The 23,482-nt window shown below is 41.4% G+C and overlaps 1 protein-coding gene across 1 annotated transcript in view; it reads right to left on the reverse strand.

Moving 5' to 3' along the window:
• Positions 1-23,482, reverse strand: part of clstn2a (calsyntenin 2a) — a 230,103-nt gene that overhangs the window by 16,209 nt on the left and 190,412 nt on the right. Inside the window, exon 10 of the mRNA XM_049598117.1 lies at positions 13,187-13,349. Within this exon, the coding sequence (XP_049454074.1) occupies positions 13,187-13,349 (163 nt within the window). The remainder of the gene's footprint in view (positions 1-13,186; positions 13,350-23,482) is intronic.

A 23,482-nucleotide genomic window follows, 5' to 3' on the forward strand; every position in this document is an offset into this window, starting at 1 on the left:
CCAATTCCTCGTCTCACATTTCCTTGTCTGCTTTTTTCCCCCTGCCATGCTCTAACTCTCCTGTCTTTTCAGATCCTGTCACTCACACCCGTGATCCCACCAACCCATCACCTGACCTCCCCCGCCCATCTGCTCCCACTTCTCCATTAGCCCAGTATCATACTATATACCTGCCCACGTCTATTAATCCTTGCCAGATCATCTGCTGTGCTCTTGCCTTTGCATTCCAGCCATTTTCTCTGCCTGCCTTTTGGACTCGTGCTCTCGAGCCTGATCCCCTATTAGACAAATTTGACTCATCTCCTCTGCCTGCCTGGTTTTGACTTTTGCCTGTTTTCGACCTCAACTAAACTTGAACTTTTATATTTTACCGGCCCGGACTCAGAGTCAGTTTTTAGGTTTAAACCTGTTTTTACTGAGCCTTTGCAGGGTAAAAGAGACAACAACATGTATTATGTATGTCTTCAAGGGAAAAGCACACACAGTTTGCTCAAAATAACATCTGTGAATCTGCTTTAGAAAAAGCTTACAACACCCCAATGGATAGCGAGCTATGAAGAATTTAGAGGTTATTTTTCCCTGAGTTCACAAAGGAGGTAAGACAAGAGGCATGCAAAACAACTCTAACACGAGTTCAGACAAATAAAAAAAGAAACATAAGTGAATCACAGTGACCTTGTGTTTTCACAGTTTTCTATTGTCTAATGAAGTTTTCATTAGCATATTTTAGGATGGGAATGTTAAACTGCTTTTCTGTTGGAACAATTACATACTTAAAACTAAACAAAAAATCTTTTACCATGCAGGAAATATTCATTCTCACATCTCTGCATTTTTCTGTCTGTATGACTACAACCATACTACAAGATTTCTGCGAACAGGTTCACAAATACAAGTTAGTCTGCAATACTAAATTACTATATGACACACTTGCAACACCTGGCACAACTGCAGATATCCCGACACTTCCTGTCAGGTTTATGAATTGAATTCGACGAATGAGTTTGACAGATGTAACGCATGCTTGACCCGAAATGTTGTACAGCTGCCACAGAGCGAGAGAGCGAAATACATCCTTTCATGCTAAATGGAACCTCCAGTGCGAGCCCACACACTGGCACGGTCTGTGCGTGCACTGCAGTCTGTGGGGTCAGCTCCATCACAAATTCAGTCAACCCTGACATCTTCTTAAGAGTGTACAGTTTTTTCATGCAACTCACCAGAGTTTCCTGCAGAAAAAGGCCAGCTCTGCCCTGCGGTGCAAATTTTACCACTTCTCATGAAGTGTGTCATTTTTCACCAAATCATAAAGGTCCACTCCACTTAACACAAATCAACTCCAGCATATCTTTTGGGTCGGCTGTGGCTTAAACACTTTTACAAAGTTTGGAAAAGGATGGTCAAGTCAGGTCAAGACTCCGTGATGCAAATAACACCAGCAATGAATCCACTCAGCCTACAATTATACTCTGTACTGTATCAGTAAATGGCAAACACAAATATGTAAAAGCCTGTTTTAAAATTACACATCTTTATGTTTTGTAGGCAGATTTGTAAAGTTTATAAAGCACTGTGTTTTCCTGTTAACTGCAATATTCTATTTTGAAAAGAATCTCTTTACAATATTGATACTGGTTCATAATAACTAAGAAAAAACATAACATTAAAAAAATGTTTATGCAAATACAGAACAGTGTTTGGTAATGTTAATAAATTGAAAACATACTTAAAGGACACTTAAAATGATTTAGTTTGTTAACATGAATTTATGTTTTTTTTTTTATGATGGATGGATGGATGTTCACAGTTGTTATTTACATACAGTACAGGCCAAAAGTTTGGACACACCTTCTCATTCAATGCGTTTTCTTTATTTTCATGACTATTTACATTGTAGATTCTCACTGAAGGCATCAAAACTATGAATGAACATATGTGGAGTTATGTACTTAACAAAAAAAGGTGAAATAACTGAAAACATGTTTTATATTCTAGTTTCTTCAAAATAGCCACCCTTTGCTCTGATTACTGCTTTGCACACTCTTGGCATTCTCTCCATGAGCTTCAAGAGGTAGTCACCTGAAATGGTTTCCACTTCACAGGTGTGCCTTATCAGGGTTAATTGGTGGAATTTCTTGCTTTATCAATGGGGTTGGGACCATCAGTTGTGCTGTGCAGAAGTCAGGTTAATACACAGCCGACAGCCCTATTGGACAACTGTTAAAATTCATATTATGGCAAGAACCAATCAGCTAACTAAAGAAAAACCAGTGGCCATCATTACTTTAAGAAATGAAGGTCAGTCAGTCCGGAAAATTGCAAAAACTTTAAATGTGTCCCCAAGTGGAGTCGCAAAAACCATCAAGCGCTACAACGAAACTGGCACACATGAGGACCGACCCAGGAATGGAAGACCAAGAGTCACCTCTGCTTCTGAGGATAAGTTCATCTGAGTCACCAGCCTCAGAAATGGCAAGTTAACAGCAGCTCAGATCAGAGACCAGATGAATGCCACACAGAGTTCTAGCAGCAGACCCATCTCTAAAACAACTGTTAAGAGGAGACTGCGCGAATCAGGCCTTCATGGTCAAATAGCTGCTAGGAAACCACTGCTAAGGAGAGGCAACAAGCAGAAGAGATTTGTTTGGGCCAAGAAACACAAGGAATGGACATTAGACCAGTGGAAATCTGTGCTTTGGTCTGATGAGTCCAAATTTGAGATCTTTGGTTCCAACCGCCGTGTCTTTGTGAGACGCAGAAAAGGTGAACGGATGGATTCCACATGCCTGGTTCCCACTGTGAAGCATGGAGGAGGAGGTGTGATGGTGTGGGGGTGTTTTGCTGGTGACACTGTTGGGGATTTATTCAAAATTGAAGGCACACTGAACCAGCATGGCTACCACAGCATCCTGCAGCGACATGCCATTGCATCCGGTTTGCGTTTAGTTGGACGATCATTTATTTTTCAACAGGACAATGACCCCAAACACACCTCCAGGCTGTGTAAGGGCTATTTGACCAAGAAGGAGAGTGATGGAGTGCTGCGGCAGGTGACCTGGCCTCCACAGTCACCGGACCTGAACCCAATCGAGATGGTTTGGGGTGAGCTGGACCGCAGAGTGAAGGCAAAGGGGCCAACAAGTGCTAAACACCTCTGGGAACTCCTTCAAGACTGTTGGAAAACCATTTCAGGTGACTACCTCTTGAAGCTCATGGAGAGAATGCCAAGAGTGTGCAAAGCAGTAATCAGAGCAAAGGGTGGCTATTTTGAAGAAACTAGAATATAAAACATGTTTTCAGTTATTTCACCTTTTTTTGTTAAGTACATAACTCCACATGTTCATTCATAGTTTTGATGCCTTCAGTGAGAATCTACAATGTAAATAGTCATGAAAATAAAGAAAACGCATTGAATGAGAAGGTGTGTCCAAACTTTTGGCCTGTACTGTATTTATATGTTAAAATATTCGCAACATTGTTAAAAACACTCAAATAATTTGCTGGATCTGCCTCAGTGATTCTCACACACATTTACCTCAGTCTAAGTCCTCCTAGCTTCTCACTGGTTAATTAAGATACATGTAACCTATTACAAGGAAGTGTAACCAGGAAGTGTGGTTGTGTTGCTGCTGAAGCGTGGAGAAAAGTAAAGTGCTGCTTAAGAGAATATCCGCCTCCATGCAGCTGTGTACTCCCAACAAGAGTGACCCAACCACCACACATCTTACCCTCACGTCACAGTTATGAAACAATCACTATATTACTCATTCTACTTGACCTGAGTGCAGCATTTGACACCATCAACCATTCCATCCTTCTCTCCAGCCTTGAAACCAATCTTAACATCACCAGCACTGCTCTCTCCTGGCTCAATTCCTACCTCTCCGACAAATATCAGTTCATCAACATAAACAATTGCAAATCCCCCACTGCTCCCCTTTGCCAAGGTGTTCCCCAAGGTTCAGCTCTCGGCTCCCTCCTCTTTATTCTGTACATTCTCCACATCGGTCAAATAATCTACCGTCATGGACTTCAGTTTCACTGCTTTGCTGATGACATTCAGATCCACATCTCCACCAAAGCCATCACTCCTGCCACTCACTCTAACCTCACCAACAGCATCACCGAAATACAATCCTGGCTGCAAACCAACTGCCTCAAACTCAACTGTGACAAATCAGAAGTCATCAACATCAGCCCCAAATCTCTCATCAAATCCACCCATAACTTCTCACCCTCCATCGATGGCTCCACTGTGCTCTCCTCCCCCTATGTCTGTAACCTTGGTGTCATCTACGATCAAACCCTCTGTTTTGACCAACATATCAAACACATCACCAAAACTGCCTTCTTCCATCTCAGGAACACTGCCCGCCTCCGTCCATCCCTCTCCTTTTCAGCTGCACAGACCCTCACCTACGCATTCATCACTTCTAGACCGGACTACTGCAATAGCCTCTACATTTTTTTCAGCCAAACCACTCATGAAACTTCAGTATAACCAAAACTCAGCTGCTTGTCTTCTCGCAAACACTCCGGGACCCGTGACCACATCACCCCCGTCCTTTATAACCTCACAACGATCCCCCAGCTTATCCACTTCACTTACAAAGCTCTCCACAACCTGGCCCCCCTCTACCTGTCTGAGCTCCTCCATCGGCACACTCCCTCCTGCACTCTCAGGTCCGCTGATGCCAACCTCTTCCCATAAGCTTGAGGTCAGTGGACTCTTAAAAAGGCTCAGACAGGCATTTAAGTAGCATGCTGCATTTAATGTTTTGACTTGTGTCTTTTGTCTGTTCCCCTGGTGTATTTTATCCGGTGTCTCATTGTTTTATTTTATTTGACTATATTTGATTTCATCTAATTGACTGCAAAGCTCTCTGTGGCTGCTGTCTGTGAAAGGTGCTATAAAAATAAACCTTCCATGCTTATTGCTTTCCATTAGCATCATTGTTTATACACCATATTTCAACCTGCTGCAGCAAAATCCCCCCACTGTCACACTGAATGTGTTCTTCAAAGTGCCTGAAAGTTGACAAAATAATTTAGTTGTTTGAGGCTACAGACCTACTCACTATAACACAGGCCGGATGTTCTCCTCTTTCTTGTACTCAACTGTTCTGTACAGTGAGGCTCAGGGGAACGGTAACAGCAGACGTTATTGTGAAGAGCAGCTACAGTACCAGCCAGCATGGGGCTGGAGGCATCCACTCTTTCAGCTCTGTCACTGTGAATCATACCGGGGTGTGTACACATGTAGAGGTGAGAGAGACACCAAACAACTGCCTTCAGCATGCTACGGTAGGCAGCAGGAGACTGATACTGCACATTTTACAGAGTGAGGTAATACAATCGTTCACCTACAGTCTTTTATCGTGTGTAATAATATCTACTTTAATTAGTGTCAGTATGTGTGGGGGAAAAGTTAGGCTCTCTACTCCACAATATTTCCACGGTAATAATTAAGTCACTTCAGTCTTTCATCTCACAGATTGTTTGTACTTCTGTTGCCTGTGATCATCCGTCTCCTTTTAATCAAAGCACCGATCCACTTTGTCATATGTCATATGTTTATCTCCCGGCGCTCTGAGGTGCAGAGGGTGGACACTGATGATGCCGATGAAGGATGGTGCCATTTTAGGATGCAGTCCGTGTTCTCCAAGAACCATTAGGAGCAACAGCATATGATTTGCAGTAAATAACATTGCAGCATCTGGTATGCTTTCGGACAGAAGAAATTTGAATCAGTCCATCCACACTACCCGCAGAATCATCAACAAGGTCGTCAAAATATATCCTATGCTTGTCCCAAAGTTTCAGGATCAAATCAGCCCGAGCTTTATGATTGCAACTATTAGCACAGAATCAACCAATCTATGTGAATTCTGCACAACCTTGCACTTAGGTCAAATTACCACAAGTTTTCCGCAGATTCAACCAATCAGCGACACAAACATCTCACATTTACTAATGAAAGTTACTGCTAAAGACTGTGCAAGGCAAACAAGGGTAAACTGTTTTGCAGTGTGTGAACCGTTGTGGTGGAACACAAATAAGAGTCACTGATTGACAAAACACCCTTCTACTGTTATTACACACATATGATTATCATTGTCACATACATACAGTATCATATATCAATATATACTTACAACATATGCTACTGCAATTACTGTTATTATTATTATTATTATTATTATTATATTATTACTAAAATTAATGTTATTGTTGCTATTGTCACACTGTCTGCCCTGCATCTCTCTCAGTCTGTCTCTCTTTATGTATCATTTGGTCATTTGGTCATAGGTCTCCTCAGTTGCTCTTCCTGAGGTTTCTACTGTACTATTGTTTTTCCCTGTTAAAGATTTACTTTGGGGAGTTTTTCCTTATCCACTGTGAGGGTCCAAAGGACAGAGGAATGTTGTGTGCTGTAAAGCCCTCTGAGGCAAACTGTGATTTGTGATATTGGGCTTTATAAATAAAATTAAATAGCTGGAAAGCATAGACAACAGACACATCACCAAACTCAGAACAGTACTGTTATACAAAAATATTACAATTACTTTTGCTAGTTTCACTTGCTTCTGCATTTTGTTGCAAACAAATGCCTAAAAACATTGCAGATGCACTGCAAAAAAAAATTTTTTTATAGAAAAGCTGTAGTGAAATCAAGCTGCAGGTTGCAACAATCTCGCAAAAAAGCCTGTGAAATCCTGGAGGTACTGACTGATTGACTGATCTATATTTGTTCTTTGTGTGTAGGGTCAGCTTAGCCTTACGGTATGTCCAAAAACACACACACACCTTGAACTGTTCTTTCTATTTTACGTCGAGAGCACAACCCCAAACATAGTGACACAACGCAAACCGTGATAGTCTATTAGTGAGCTTTGTTGTTATCTGACAACTAAATTGCTGTGGTTGCCTTTTAGTGTATTGCTTTAATACAGAAGTACATCACATGCTTATAAGCTGATGTGGCAGCTTCAGAAAACAACTTTCTATACCTACAGTTGTTCTAAAATAATTTCCAATGATGTGCTTTTCCCAGCTAAAACAAATCAAAAAAACCTGATCATGCCGTTGTTGGAAGGCTGGCCTCCCCACTTGATGTCAAACTTGCATACATAAATAACTGATAACTGTGATTTAGAAGATCTAATTAATAACAAAGCTAATAATAACCAACAATCTGGGGCGTCGGTGGCTTAGTGGATAGAGCAGGCACCCCATGTACAAGGCTGGGGCCCGGGTTCGACTCTAGCCTATGGCCATTTCCTGCATGTCACTCCCCCTCTCTCTCCCCCCCTCACACTGGTCTGTCCTGAGGCTAAAAAAAGGCTAAAATGGCCAAAAATATCTTAAACAAAAAACAAATCTGATTTGTATTTTTCACTCCATCTGTGCCCACCAGACCTCATGTACTCACAGTGTCACCTGCAGGAACTAAGAATATCATCCTTATTATAGGTCTGATTATTCTTATTCATAAAATGTCCTTGTGCATTGTTTGAACAGACATGGTAAGCATTGTGTTTTTGTGATGACAGTTGGTCCATGCAGGGGCTGAGTGAGAAATTTTCCATCACCTCCTTTTCTCTGTGAATTTAGAAATATTCGTCATTATTCTGCCTTTTAGTCTCCTTCTTCATCCCTCTGACAAATGCATCGTTGAAAGGTTTTCATCACAATGATGTCTTTGTGATTCAGTGACTAAGTATGAACTGGAGTGAACTGTTGGATTGCCTGTGTCTAGATGTGCATATTTGTTTTTTTAAAGATTCACAAAAGAGAGAAATGAATAAATGGATGGAAGAGAAGGAAGAGGGCACGTTACGTGTTGCACGGCAAGTCTTGCATACATATTACCATACAGGGCATTCACAACAATGGTCTTTTGTAAGTAAAAAATCAGTGCTGATTTACATTGAATAGCTTAATAAAATGAAACATTTTAATTATTATTTTGATGTGACGTAATACTGTGCACTGAATAAGTTAGATTTCAGACATCAGTGCCACAGGATGTTGCACATTTTCACTCCTTGGGTGTAAATGAAAACATAAAAACCATTCCTGTCTAATTTTTTTTGGCTTTAGGCTGCACGGACCTCGTTCTTTCCACTGTGGTTCCCTTCGATTCTCAGGTGATTGAGCCCACAGGTTTCACCTTGCTATTTTCTTATGCCTACCTTACACCAGAAGACTACAGTTTGACACTCTCTTACATCTGAGTACAATGTTAGATTTCAGTTGCACACTATAAAATTTAAAAGACTAAAACTAGATGCTGTTCTGAGATCATTTCCCCTGGTGGAAAAGAGTTCGCCAAACTTCCTCTAAGAAACATATTAACAATTCCTTATATATCTGCAAAACCACATAACTCTCGAAACACAAAATTAAAGGCGTCATAGTTCAACAGTATTCTTTTTAATTTTGCATCAGTATAATGCATAAAGATATTCTGTGTTTGCGTACAAACTTTACATTTTGGATTTGTCGCCTTAACTTGCTACCAGCCTCCACTGGTTAGCTGTTATGTTAGTGGGAGGAGAATATGGGAATGAGAGGTGAACCATTACAAAAATTAAGACTTCCCACTAAAGTAAGTGCTGGTTGGCGGATCAGATACATGCTGAATTAAACACTAGCCCTTTTTAAATAGGAATTGTGCAAATTTGCAGGAGAGCCCAATCAGTCTTCGTTCAGCATTGGCAGTATAAAAACAAAACTGGGGAGTGCAGCGAAATGCCCAAAACCCTACTGTTCATACAGAATGCCTTTTTCAGGGCATTGGTGGGCGTGAGCAAGTAACAAAACCTGTAGCTCAGTGTGTGACGTAAACAGTGATGTGCTCCGTGGGAAGCCGCGGCTGGTCAGTCCTTTGGCGATTCTCTCATAAGTTGGCCTGTCCTTCACCGTTCCTGCCATTTGACAGTTAATGGCCTCTTCATTTGCGAGGGCAAGGAGAGTGCGCAATGCCTTGTCTCCCCAGTTGCTCATCTTTACAGTGTCTTTCAGGTTTACGTTTCCTCTTGCTACTAGCTGCTCATTCCTGCTATCAGCGGTTTCCTGTTAGTCCACCGCCAGGGGGTCACACATGCGGCATCATCAACAGCTCTTCCCACAAGTCATCAACAGCCCCTTCCGTGGCGGAAGGGCGCCTTGTTCGTTTTTACTCAAAAAGGTTCCGCCAATATGTCTACCCTACACGGCGGAAATTGGGCACCTCGGATCAACTCGCCAATCCGGCTCTGTGTGCCTAAACGCTCACAGCTTGCCTGCAAAACGGCCATTCGCTGAAACTCTGGCAGTGTAAAAGGGGCTACTGACTCATGCTAACTCCACCAGTTTCTTTTTCTTTTCCCCAGTCCAAAAGAATTGAGACTTGTTAACGTTCTTCTGCCTCCTCAGAGTCCCCTACATGTTTACTGTCTACCCGGTTTGCTGCTTCCTCTTTGGTGCTGGAGAGAGCACAGCTATTGGTTGTTGTAAGTGTTCATGTCACTGAACTTTACTCTTTGCATGAGCCAAGACTGGAAACACACGCTAATGTTAAACACGTTTGATTTTGTCTGGACATCAAAATAAGAAAAAGAATGACTTAAGATGAGCTGTCTCAAGGACTACATTTTATGACCACCTTAAACTAAACAGTCGAGTGTGAACCTCCTGAGGTAAAACTCCTGTGATTTTAGTCCAACACTGAAAAGTCATTTGGTGTAAGGCCCCATTACTTGTTGAGACACACATTCAGAGCCCCTACACTCCCACACAGGTAATGAAGTGCAAGGTCCAGAGTAATGTGTGATTATATTTTACTGGATTTGTGTATTATAAGTCAGTAAATCTGGTTTGCTTGAGGTTTTCAAGGCTCCTGAAAGGCTGTGAATTGTCACACACACAGGTGTACCCAACAACATTAATAACTGCCGCAGTTCATTTTGGTGTTCCAGCTCCTTCGGTCTTGTATTGTACGTGCTAAGCTTAATGAAACAGAGCCATACTAATTAATATTACACCTGTGCTGCTCCCTCTTTGATGAGTCAAAATTAAAAAGGTCTAGTGGCTTATAGTCAATCTGAAAACAAATATTGGTTGTTCTTTTAGAAATGCATTTGGATATAAAATGTGACTGTTCCCTTCTCAGTTTACTGTGTGCTAACAGTATGCTGAAATAGTAGCCAGTGTGCTTTTACTTTAGCTGCAAATGATTTAAAACTTACTGATGATATATGTTGACTGATGCCTTTCATTATCAGCATAAAACTAACCCCTGCTCTCGATGCCTACTCTGTGCTTCGTTAGTTAAGTATGCTGTACTGCGAGGGTTGCTCTGAAATTTCACACCCACTTTTCAGTTGCACATGAAATGAGATGGCAAACACATTTTTCCCATCCAAACAGCTTGTTTCGACATGAAACTGCTTAGAAAAAACCTCCAACAACAACCAAACCATTTGCTTATTAACCTTGTAAGGCGACACGCGTCTTCTTTTTTTGCTTTCAGGGCAGTGAAAATACAGTCTGAATGCCTTTCATCCCACATGTCTCATCATTATGTTGTTGATTGTGGGGAAAAGGGGATGGAGAAATGAGAGACTCTGAAAGGCAATCTTGCTCGCTAATGGCCTGCAAAGTTATCAGTTGCGGCTTAGTGAAGCTTAAAGCGGCTTCATTGGGATGTAATAGCTGGCAAAGTTGTCCTCCATTCACTCTAGCTAATCCTTCCTTCAGGGCTTTCTCTCACAATCAGAGATTCATGGAAAGAGGCAGAAAGAGGGGCCTGTATGAAGCAAGGAAGAAAATGATGACGACAAAAAGAAAATTGCAATCAAGCACAGGCTGAAAGGAAATTTAAACGGCAACCAAAATGCCATCAGGACTGAAGCTTTGGATGAGGCTGGTGAGGGTTATGAGCGTGATTTAGGCATGCTGTGGAGCGGATCACTACTGTCTCATTCTGCCCTCCTGTAAAGCCCTTTTGTATAATTATTCAAGTCATAAACATGACAGCAGGGCAGCTCTTATTCATTCCAATGTGATCACTGCTCGCTTTCTTTTCCTGCCGCTGGAACTGACACGCAGAATTTCCTGTTTGATACCCACTCCGCTCGTGCCTCTCCATTTCAAAGAAGAAATACTCGTAGCCCCGGGGCATAAATCTTAATCTTTTTATTTATCTTAACAGAAAGTCTCCTGCTTCCCCTCTCTCTCCGTTTGTACTTCAAATGTAATTTTCAACATCTTTTGGCTGATGTGTCTCTTTGTTGATGCTGTTTCTCTGTTTGCCATATGCTACCACCCGTGGCCAGGGTGTTACCCTTTGCATATTAAAGGGAAAGCTCACCCCAAAATCCAAAACACATATTTTTCCTCTTACCTGTAGTGCTATTTATCAGTCTAAACTGTTTTGGTGTGAGTTGCTGAGTGTTGGAGAAATAGCCGTAGAGATGTCTACCTTGTTTCAAATATAAAGGAGCTAGATGGCACTTGGTTTTTGGTGCTAAAAGTGTAGCCAACAGCAATGTCTCTTACCAGAAATCATGAGCTGGTTACTCAAGATGATGCACAGAATTTGTTGTGAGCAGTTTCATGTAGGAACTATTTTCTTTACACTTGCCAACTGTATCACCGTGCAGAAGCATTCGTGCATCTACTGCGAGCTCACCTAGCACCACTGAACTAACTTGGACCTGCACTTGTATAGCGCCTTTCTAGTCATCCGACCACTCAAAGTGCTTTATTACACCACTAATCACGTTTACCCATTCACACACACATTCATAGACTGTTGGCTGAGGCTGCGATACGGGGTGCCACCTGCTACTCAGCTTTTGACATACTCACACACCGATGGAACAACAGTCAGGTGCAATTTTGGGGTGTCTTGTTCAAGGATGCTTCGACATGCAGGCTGGAGGAGCTGGGGGTCGATCCACTGAACTTACAATTGGCAAATAACCTGCTCTCCCTCTAAGCCACAGCCACCCCGCTTATGTTACAGTTCAGCTGAGGAGGACGCCATTAATGTTTACATCTCGTAAGCCTCTCATCCATGAGTAGATGCACGATTCCTTTTGCGCAATGATATAGCTAGTGGGTGTAGTTTGGTAGAAATAAAATAGTTCCTACATGAAACTGCTCACAACAAGGTCTGTGGATTATCTTGAGTAACTAGGTCATGATTACTGAAAAGAGACACTGCCTTTTAGTTTTTTAATGTTTTTTTTTTTTGTTTAGCGCTGTGAGCACCACAAGCTGAGTGCCATCTAGTTCCATTATATTGGAGAGAAGGCAGACATCTCTACAGCCGATATCTCCAACACTCTGCAACTCATAAACAATCTGGACTGATAAACAGCACTACAGGTAAGAGGAAAGATATGTATTTTGATTTTGTCGTGAACTGTCCCTTTAAGAAAAAACAAACAAACATTATATTTCATTACACTGATCTGTTCTCAGTTTTCGTATGAGTTACTGATCAAAATACTTAAAAAAATGTACGTCTAAATGCAGTGCTTTTCTCTCTCTCCCTCTTTTTTTTCTTCTAATTTTGGAGTGGTACAAATTTAGGTTATTTTGTAAAATGCGGTACAAAAGTACAATTTTATATTTAAACAAAACTTCCAAAAGAAAAAAGAAAAAACAAAACAATGCACTTACAAACAGATAAAGGGAGCAAATTAGTCCCTAAATTAAAAAATGTTCCTTCATTCCCTCATTTAATGTGTTTTTATTTCTCTTTTACTCCTTTGTTTATCTGGTTTCATAACAAGCATTTACAATACTAAAGCAGCTGTAACTATCAATATGCAGTCATAAACCAATTACTTAACAAAACAACCGACAGTTCTTTTAAATGAAACAATAAAGATGATGTTTTTCCTGTGCTGTCGCTGGTGTGGCTCCCATTTTGTAAAAATGGGCCCATAAATAACTGTTTTCTTCATTTTATGTGGAGGAAATAAACACCACAACCTCAAGCTGAAAAGGCTATGGCATATAAAGCAACTGTCAGAGTGTATAGTGTAGCTGTAAACAACCCAAACGACACAATTTAATAACAGTTGTGTCCCATTCCTGCCTGATTTCAGCTTCTTTAATGCAGTGAACAAATTTCTGCATGACTTTAGAGCTACTGTGTATTTTTAGATAGACACAAACACACACTGACCTTGCCAGCAGGCACCCACAGTCAGCTGCGTATCAATCTTGGCACTGTGGATGGGCCAGTCATCCGTCACCAGGTAGGGTTCATAGGTGACACCATCCACAAACAGTGTCACTGCAGGAAATTCCACGTTGATCACATAATAGTGCCATTCCTTGTCACAGATCTGTAAAGGAAAGAGAGGTTACGGTGTTATTAAGCTGCAGTACTTTCTGCTACATGTCCACTTCATGCATTTAAATAAGAAAACATTCCTGGTTTGCACATGAACAAAAATAGGGCAGCTTTAAAAATACATTACTCTGGCAACTACATCTCTTTTTCTGTGGTCTTATTTAGGTTAGGAGCATTTTTCCGTGGAGGATTATGTTTATAGGGAAGCCGTTATGAAGATGATGTTTACTCCGAGCCTGGAGCTGAAACCTAAGGCACATCCTTGAACGCTCCCGCCTTCCTACCTTCAATGAAAGAAAAGCAACAGCTTCCTCTCCACTTCTCAGAATCACTTGCTCCCTGTCGTCAGATAGCTAATGAGGTTTCTGTCTAATGAGCTGTTCATTAAAGACACGCGATGAGTGACAAACACGGCTGCTGCACTGCCACACAAGTTTTATTAGCCATCACAAACATTCTTTGGAAAACTTGTAAGGACACATCCTGTTCTCGCTTTTTTTCTGCCTGCCTCCCTACCCACCACAAACACACACACACACACTTCCCCCTACGAATGTGTTAAAACATATCTGCCACTTTGCTTGTATGACTTTAGGGCTACAACTAACGATAACTCGGTGTTCACTTCATATAGGATAGAGGGTAAAGATGTGAACGATATATATGTCTATGACAAACATAATTGCCACAGTGGATGTTGGCGTTGTATGTTTCTGCAACCCACGGATATGTTACATTTGTGCATTTCATATGAGGCAGATATGTTGAACATTTCCAATTTCATGTTGTGACAGTGCATCTCAAGAGTGGAGCCATCAGCCCCAAGCTTAACTCTATAAACTATGACGAGAGTGCTCCTGACTAAAATGAAGCTTTGCCTTAGTTCATGCAGGACACGGAAGTCATAAACCCTTCCTGTAATCAGCTGACTGGATCATTGCTTCTAATCAGTCACACACCAATCACAACCCATTCTCACAACAAGGCGGTCCAAAGCTGCTGCTGGCAAAGGTTTGCTTCCTCCACCCCAGCCTCCACCTTCTTAATTCAGAGTCCTAACATGGTTCAGGTTAAAAAGGTATTTTATGTCTTGCTTTGGGCCCATTCTTGTACACCCGGGGGAGGAGGGGGGGTTCCTGCACTGTGCTCTCTGTTTTGGTTAATCATGCTGCATGCCAATCCAGGGAGCATCTTAAGAGTGGAGCCATCAGCACCAAGTTTAACTGTATGTACATTTGTTGCAATAAATGGTTAAATGTATGAGTGATCCTTACTGAACATTAGCTTAGGTTTAGTCACTTAAACAGCTTGGTTAGGGTTGGGAATATATCATGTTTTGGCTTAAAATACCCACTACAACACCCGCTACAAACAGCCGGAAATGTTCTGGGTTCTCACTAGAAGAGACCTGCTTTTGTCGCTACAAACACAGCTGAAAATGTTCCAGACTTTTGTTAAAAATTACCTGCTTTTGTCGCTACAAATACAGCTAGAACATGTCCCAGACTTTTGTTAAAAAATACCTGCTTTTGTCGCTACAAACACAGCTGGAAATGTCTTGGACTCTTGTTAAAAAATACCTGCTTTTGTCGCTACAAACACAGCTGGAAATGTCTTGGACTCTTGTTAAAAAATACCTGCCTTTGTCACTACAAACACAGCTGAAAATGTACCAGATTCTCATTAAGAAATACCAGCTTTTGTCTCTACAAACACAGCTGGAAATGTCCTGGACTATTGTTAAAAAATACCAGCTTTTGTCTCTACAAACACAGCTGGAAATGTCCTGGACTATTGTTAAAAAATACCAGCTTTTGTCTCTACAAACACAGCTGGAAATGTACCAGATTCTCATTAAGAAATACCAGCTTTTGTCTCTACAAACACAGCTGGAAATGTCCTGGACTATTGTTAAAAAATACCAGCTTTTGTCTCTACAAACACAGCTGGAAATGTCCCGGACTATTGTTAAAAAATACCTGCTTTTGTTGCTACAAACACAGCTGGAAATGTCTGATATATCTTAATATGTCTTGACATTCTCTACATCAAGTTGAATACACACGTTAATATCCATGTATTTGGTAATCCATAGATGGTTGTGTAAGAGTTAAAAATACCACATATTGACATTATAGCACTTTATTTATAAATTAAAATGCAGCAAGAGGGTTGCGGGATCAAACCTGCTGGCCGGCTTGGGCCATCCTCTCCTGGTGTACCCTGCCTCTACTCCAATGTCATCTAAAAAGGATAAACAGTTACAGAGAACGGATGGATGGATGGATGTTCCCCTTTTCGGGCACGTCTGTACTATTAAGAGCCTAATCAAATATATCAAGGCTTTTCAGTTGTAATTATGGGTTAGAGTTAGGGACATGATTGCCACTGACAATTCGGTAAATAGCTACAAATAGTAAACTGGTAATTATAATTACTTTAGTATGACATGAATGTGGTGTTTTCTTTGAGACTGACTGGTGACCGGCCCAATGTGTACTTTTTTTTGGCTCCAGTCCACTGACACCACAAACAGCCTTAGCAGGTACAACAAATAAATGACTCAACTCCCCATCCAGACCAAATATGGGGCATGGACTGGCAACTGAACAGGCGCCAGCGTGCCGCCCAGGCACCAACAAGGCGCCCCCAACTGCTCGGGGCGCCCATCCACGGGCAGCCCCCTCGCCCTGACATCCCTCCCCTTATGCATGTATAGGTCCTGTTTATGCATGTGTGTGTATTTTTGGCCTGTGTGTATATGACAACTGAATGAAAAAATTGAATTTCCCTTCAGGGATTGCTAAAGTATTTCTTCTTCTAAATGTTGCTTTCACCTGTTTTAACAGTGCGAAGGATGAATGACACTTCACGCGGCCCTCAAAGCAACAGCACATAAGTGCCGGAGTGTCTGTTATCTGAATCACACATAATCTCAACTTAAACTGTGAGCATTCTTCCTTTTAAAATGTTTTAAAAGTTCTTAGCAACTTGGTGAAGTCTTAAAGGATTCCTCACATTATTGCTCCTCCACTTATGGCCATTACATGCGTTTTCCTGTAATCAGTCTGCTGTGAAGGATTCGGTTGAATTAACAGCAAACATCAATCTATTTGCACTGAGGAGGAGAATATCTGCTAATTTGAGATGCACAGGGAGAAACAGCAGGAACAGATACAACATAGATAGATTTCCATTTTGTTAGATTTCTCTATAAAGCTCCACGTCCACACACACAAACATACACGCTGGTAGTTTATTCTAGCTGTGATATGAACTAATGGGGTTGAGACCTGTGCTTGAGAAACCAGGAATCCCCAGGGATGTTCAATTCAGAAAGTAGAGTCTCAGCCTTTAGGAGTGTGAAGGGACAGAAATTCCCTCAGGATATTCCAGACACCCCTCCCACCACACAGTATCGCATCTCTCAGCAAATACTGGAATAAATATGCCTAGTTATATGCTTTTCTCTTTCTTCCTTCTTTGGCCAAAAGTAGATCTAAACTTCACAAATCAAGGCCTAGTTTTATCTGGCTCCAACTACAACGCTTTGGTGTTCAGCAAAACGACATCTTGGTGTGATCCCAATTAATTGTGAAATCGCAATCTTTTGCTACAGTCTTGGTCCAACATGAGGATGAACAGTTTGAAAACTAAAATCAGAATACATAAAAACTATGTCAAAGTGGAAAAGCATAACTTGCTCTGTTTTTCAGATTCCTGCACTGTACTCAGATTGAGATATCCGATGATTCTAAGCATGTGTTATTAACAATGACAGTGTGTTTTAGTTTCATCAGCTCGCGTTCAGGGTTTGTATGTGTACTGAACTAGACAGGCAGAATGAATTGCCACTTTCATTTAGCTGCTGGCCGGCTGACTGCCTACGGAGGTCGCTGAAAAAGACAGACACTGAAAAAGTAGACTTACAAGAGGCATCTTGATCTTTCTGAACTTGCTGGACTTTGACATTAGTTGCAGCTCCCTTTGTTGAGCTTGATGTTTGTCGTGCTATCATTTTGGGCTACAGTTATGCTGCCAGAGCTACAAGACATCTGATAAAAATTCATATTGTCATGTGTGAAACAACAAATTTACATCCAGCTCTGTGAGGCTGTAGTTAATGGAGAGCTTCATGCTCACAATGACAAGGGTAATATGCAGATGTTTAGCAGGGATCATGTTTTTAACTGGACACAATGTAAATGAATGAAAGGGAACATCTGATTTTTTCAGTTTTTCCCAATGAAGATGTCCTAACCTGCTCCACATGTCAGCAAACGGGCTAATGGTACATGTCCACAGGGGGCATTTTTAAACGTGAGGGGTTGCCTTGCTTCAAGCATTGGATGTTTGATGGGTGTGCCAGCTGTCTGCTCCCAGATTTGAACTGGACCAACATGGTGGCTTATTTTGATATTTTCCTTTATATTACAAAAACATTGACTGAAATGTGTTTCTTAAAACATTTGATGCAAGAGGGAAGCCATGCAGTAGCTGAATCTTTATTCATTTTAGATCGACATCTGTTCGTTTAAAAGGTTTTTGGGAGTTATCAGAGGTGTTGAGTCACACTGAATGCCCTTAATTTGCATAAAGTAGCCTAGATTCAGCTTAATGCACAAGTGAAGCAGACACCACGTCTATAGATGCATTGCACGGCTGCTTACGTAGACAATGAATGTTATGTGTTTGAAAAAAATGCTCAATGTCACAGTCTGCTCTCCTTCTCCCCTGCTCTGCTGCTCAGCCACATCCCTCATCAGCTTCACTGCTTTCACCTGCTGCTGTCACCTGCTCACCATCTCCAATCAAGCCAGCTTATATGCAGCCTCACTCCACTCACTCTTTGCCAGATTGTCTTCGCTCTCATGCCTGACTCTCCAGCGTTTGTTTCCGGACTGCTTCCCTGGTATCGACCCGACTCGCCTCCGACCTTTGCTTCACGTCTCAGCCCCGGTAAATCCACCAGCCTTCTGTCCTCGACTACGAGTATTGCCTGCCTGCTTTCTGTCCGTCGTCAGTCTGTGGCTGGTTGGCACTCAGCCTGTTCCTGCTCTGCCAGTAGACCCACTGCGTCAGCTACACCCCGTCAGCTCCTCACCTCTGGTTCTGTCAGCCTACCCGGCTTCGTCTCAAGGTCCGGATCCATTCTCTGCCCTCATCTGTACCAACTGCCAGGAAGACTTCCAACAGCAGTGAGTTTGAGACATTTCCCCTCCAACACACTCGCTGAGCCTGTTGAGAACTGTGGACAATTAACTGCTCACGAGCCTCACTGTGACTCCTGCCTGCCCTGTTGGTCTTGTGGTAACGTCCTTGCCTACCACACGGGAGACCAGGGTTCAAATCCTGCCATACCCACTGACACAACAAGTGATTGTCTGTGTGCTTGCATTTACCTGCTGAATAAAAACTGTTACACTGCAAACCTGGTTCATTTGTGCTGCAATTGGGTTCATCCTACACCCGTTACAGCTCAACCTATTTTCAGAGCAACAGCATGCCAAAGCTTGGACTTCAGGATCCCTAAATTAGAAATTCTTTTCACGCTCGGTCCGCCAGAGTTTGCTCGCTTGCTGTGTCTTAGCACTAAGCACAGCTGAGGCTGATGAGAATGTCATTACAATTTAGACCTGATGATGGAGCTAGATGAAAAGTCAGTAGATCATTAAAGATCATAAAAGTCTTAAAAGTCCTGTCCACATCATCCCGAAATGGACATGAAGGAGTGCATAAAATATGACTTGAGCCATTTTAGTGTCGACCAAAAATTAAGGGATCATCATCCATGAATGTCTTCACTAAATTTTAAGGCAATCAATCCAGTAGTTGTAGAGAGATTTCAGTCCAAACCGAAGAGGTGCACCAACCACACAGGGCAATGCAGCTAGCATGGGAAAAAAATAAACACGAAAGCGCCACTTCTACAAAACAAACATTTTCATGTTGCTCTTGTATGGAAATATGACAGCAACAAACAGAGTTACATTATTTCTCTCACACAGTGACACTGATTGTTTCACCCTTAATCTCTTATCTTGTGCTCTACCATTCTCCCTCTGTCTCTGTCTTGACTGTAATAACTGATAGAGGAGTGCTGAACTGAACGGCAGAAATAGAGGGCATGAACAAACAACGTCTATATGTGCATATATGAAAATCCATACCGGGAGCTTTTAGTACACCAGTCAGTCATTACATGAATATCAAAGCACAGACAATAAGTAAAAATGTTGTGTGTTTTCATTTACTACCTGATGACACGTGTAAATAATAAAACATTGTCATGTTGTTACACATCAGTTTCACTGCATGGTTTGCAGAGCAATCATTCATGTGCACATACAGTATGTGGCTGCTGTAATTAAGAAATGCCCTGAATCCAATCCAGAACTCAATTTGTTTATGTTGCTGACTGTCTTAACTTGAGCAATCATACTTTACACTTAGAAATGCACACACATGTACACACCTCATTAGCAGATACCATCAGCAGTACTCTCTCTGCTGCTGCTGAGGCATGTTTGTATTCTCATTGCCTGTCTGAAGGCACATTAGTCAGTGGGAGCTTGAAAGTATTTCTCCACTGCAACAGTGTAATAAGACAATGAATGCTGAAACACTGTAATGAGCTGGTCCCCGAGCAAGTTGCAGGCCTGCTTAGGATGAACGCAATCACCAGAGGCGTCCCAAAACAGAGAGAGGCAAGCAGCCGCAGAGGCAGAGAGACACTGAGGCCATGTCCCTGCTAATGTGGATGCATTTTAAAATACTTTTCTCTGCTCCATTTTGGACTTCCTTTAAAATTATACTGCTGTTTTCCAGCACCTAAAACAGAATATTTTGAAAAGTATTTTCCATGTAGGTCACATGATGCACTCACAGGGAGAAGACAGTGATCATTTTTGCCCTTACACTTCAGAAGTTACTACTTTCTACTATTTTGATGGATAAAACCACGTTTGTTGTGGAAAATGTGAACAACATTTCTTCCTATTAAACCTTTTTATCCTCCTCAGAATGCTACAGCACAGTGAAGATCTGCACACTGATGGAGCAGAAGTTTAGCTAACTACAAACATAACATGCTCTCCTGGAGGGTGGTGGGGTCGTGCAGGATCATTGAACTTAGGGAAGGATTAAAAGCTTCAATTAAACAACAGTAAAAAGAGAAGATGCTGAGAAACATGAGAATATTGGACATAAAGTAGGTGATCAGTCATTTTAATAGCAAAAGGAACACACTTTTATATGTGATGCATCTAGGAATTCATACATACTGTTACTGTAGTTCCACAGAACACATGTCAAGCTATGATTGTGCCCAAAAAAATCAGGCTTAACCCTACATGAACTAGCATAGTTTCTGTCTAAGATTAAATTCATATGGAAATAGTGTGGTAAATGACATCGGTGACACAATCTCAGACATGCGACATCTCCCACTGAATGTTTAGCACAACCCAACCACTCATATCCTTTATACATTAAATAGAGATTGTATCACATTTCTCCTCTTTAATGAGAGGTGGAAGTTGGGATGGGTTGATGGCAACACAGCCCATACATTATTCATGACATTACACAGACTATAAGGTCTGCATTTAAAGACAACAACAACAACAACAAAAAAACCAGGAAATCGGAGCGATCTCGCCCCAATTCAAGTCCAGGGGATTATTAAGAAATTAGAGTCTGGCCCAGCCCAAACCTGGCAGGTTAGGCCTAATTGGGTTAGGGCAGGGAATCAAAGCTCTATTTTACCCGCAATGACTTTTCTAATGTAGAGGACATAGTAACAATGTCATCAAACATCAGAAAATTCTGTTCTGGCTTAAAGAAGTATTTAATTCCTGGAAAGATGGTTCTTTCATAAAACAAACAAACAAACAAACAAACAAACAAAAAAAAAAACAGGCTGTCTATGCAGTAGAAAGACACAACTACCAGAGTGCACTGTACCACCCCAGACCAATAAACACTTCCCTGGTGGTTGACGTAATGCGAGTTGGTTTTGACTGGCTTGTCCTTAAGAACAAAATGGTGCCTGTTTGATGACAAACAATCCCGTATTAAAGTTAACAGTAAGCTAAACATGTTTATAAAAACATTTTAGGCGAGAAAAGGGCAATGAAGCAACAAATCTTGGTTCATATTTTATCAGCACTTACCATCTGATCTTTTTTCCAGCCTCTGTTTTCACAATACAGGAAACAGTATGGCGCCCACGTCTTGTTCACACAGTCTCGTATTACAGCCAAACAGTGCACTAAAATACTCTTCTGAAACCATTTTAGGTAAGAAAAGGCAATACAGTAATAGAATCTTGTCTTATACTTAATCAACACTGCCTGGTTTTACCATTTAATCTGAGTTTGCTCGGAGTTCCAAGGAAAGAGGGGAGGGCAGCTTTCTCTCTCAATCCACTTCTATACTCTTTGTGTGCGTGGTGGCGGGCATATGAAAATGCAGAAGTACTCTCTGAATTTCAAGCAATAGCCCAAAAGCCAGTGAAAATCTGCCAGATGACACGAAACACATCATCTGACAGATTTCCACTGGCAAATGGGAGGGGAGATCTGGGGACTGGTAAGATGGAGGGAGGATATTTACACCTATTTCCCACACTGTTATAATATAAAGCTGGTTCAAAATTGGCAGTGTATCCTTTTAAAAAGGCATAATGTCAAATAGCATAGGGTCAAGAAACCCAGCTTTCTGACTCAAAGAATTTTGACACGTATCACATGGTCACACAGGCGCTTTCAATTACTTACAGTATCTTCATTAGACCTCTTCTCAGGACTCTGTAAGCATGTACAGACTGACAGACAGATTTACACCTGTGCTTTTTACTACTTTGACGTGTCAAAAAATTCTTTTTAGTACACAGTGTTGGGTGACAACATGTAATTCACACATCATTGATAAAAGCAGAAGTCTGATCAGCAGGAATAAGTGGAAACACATATGTCAGTTTGTGGGATTTTTCAAAGAGACATTTTTTTTCCAACAGCAGACATTTTGGCATGTCACACAAGGAAAAGCACTGGTGTAATTTATGACATTATTAACGACAGCAATTCAATTTTGGTGAGCTCTTTTCAGGTTCCTAGTATTGTGCATGCTGGCTCACTGGCATGGCTTACTGGAAGTGAGCTACTGTTAATGAAATTTGCTCCACTTGAGCTTTTCCTGCTATGACAAGTCCAAAATATTCTACAATTCCAAGTGACAGCAACTTACTTCTTTTTATCTAAGAAAACACAAGTGTGGAAGATCTTCTATCCCTCAGATAGAAGACTATATAATCTCTTGCTCTGGGTTTATTCTCTTGGATAGACTACTTCCTTGTTTTAGAAGTGTGTTGGACAAGATCAAGGATTGTACAATTGGTACCCAGACACTCTCTGATCATCCCTCTATTACTGTAACCACCTCCGATCCCGTTAAAGATTCAGCTTGCAGAGCCGGATTCCCTTTGTCGAGTATATTACTGTGCAATAGCAGCGTTTTACTGCTGAGAATAAAACACCAGAGATAAGCCCGTCTATCTTTCGGAAATCTGCCACAGCGTATTTACGAGAGGCTATTACACCTTATACATCGGCGCGAGAGAAAGATCTCAAGAGCCAATTGGACCTAGAAAATACTATACAGTCTGAAGGCTGAATTTAGGTTGTCACCCAAAGGATCTCTGGCAAAACAATTAGGCGCTGCCCACTCTGCGTTAGACCAACTACTAACAAGGAGAGCAGAGACCCAAATCTTTCTTTATGCGGAACATAGGTTATAGGATTCAGGTAATATACTGGGCTGGCTTATTGTGCAGTGAGAAAACCAAACACAACCCCCTATTCGCAGATAGCAATGGGGCATTTTAAATCTGCTGACATAAACAGAATAATGAGGACATTCTGCTGGCTGCTGAGAAGCCCTTAAATAGGGTCAAGTTTATTTTGATGCACTGGAGAGGTTTAGGACGGGAGGAGACTTCTTTATATGGATAGAAACTGTATATATCTTTATATGTGTGTATATATATATATATATGTATATCTGCATGCCCGTTTAAACCACTGATCTTTAATTAGACATTATATCATTTATAACAACTGGTAT

Source organism: Epinephelus fuscoguttatus, linkage group LG15 (assembly GCF_011397635.1).
Source record: "Epinephelus fuscoguttatus linkage group LG15, E.fuscoguttatus.final_Chr_v1".
Taxonomy (NCBI): Eukaryota; Metazoa; Chordata; class Actinopteri; order Perciformes; family Serranidae; genus Epinephelus; species Epinephelus fuscoguttatus.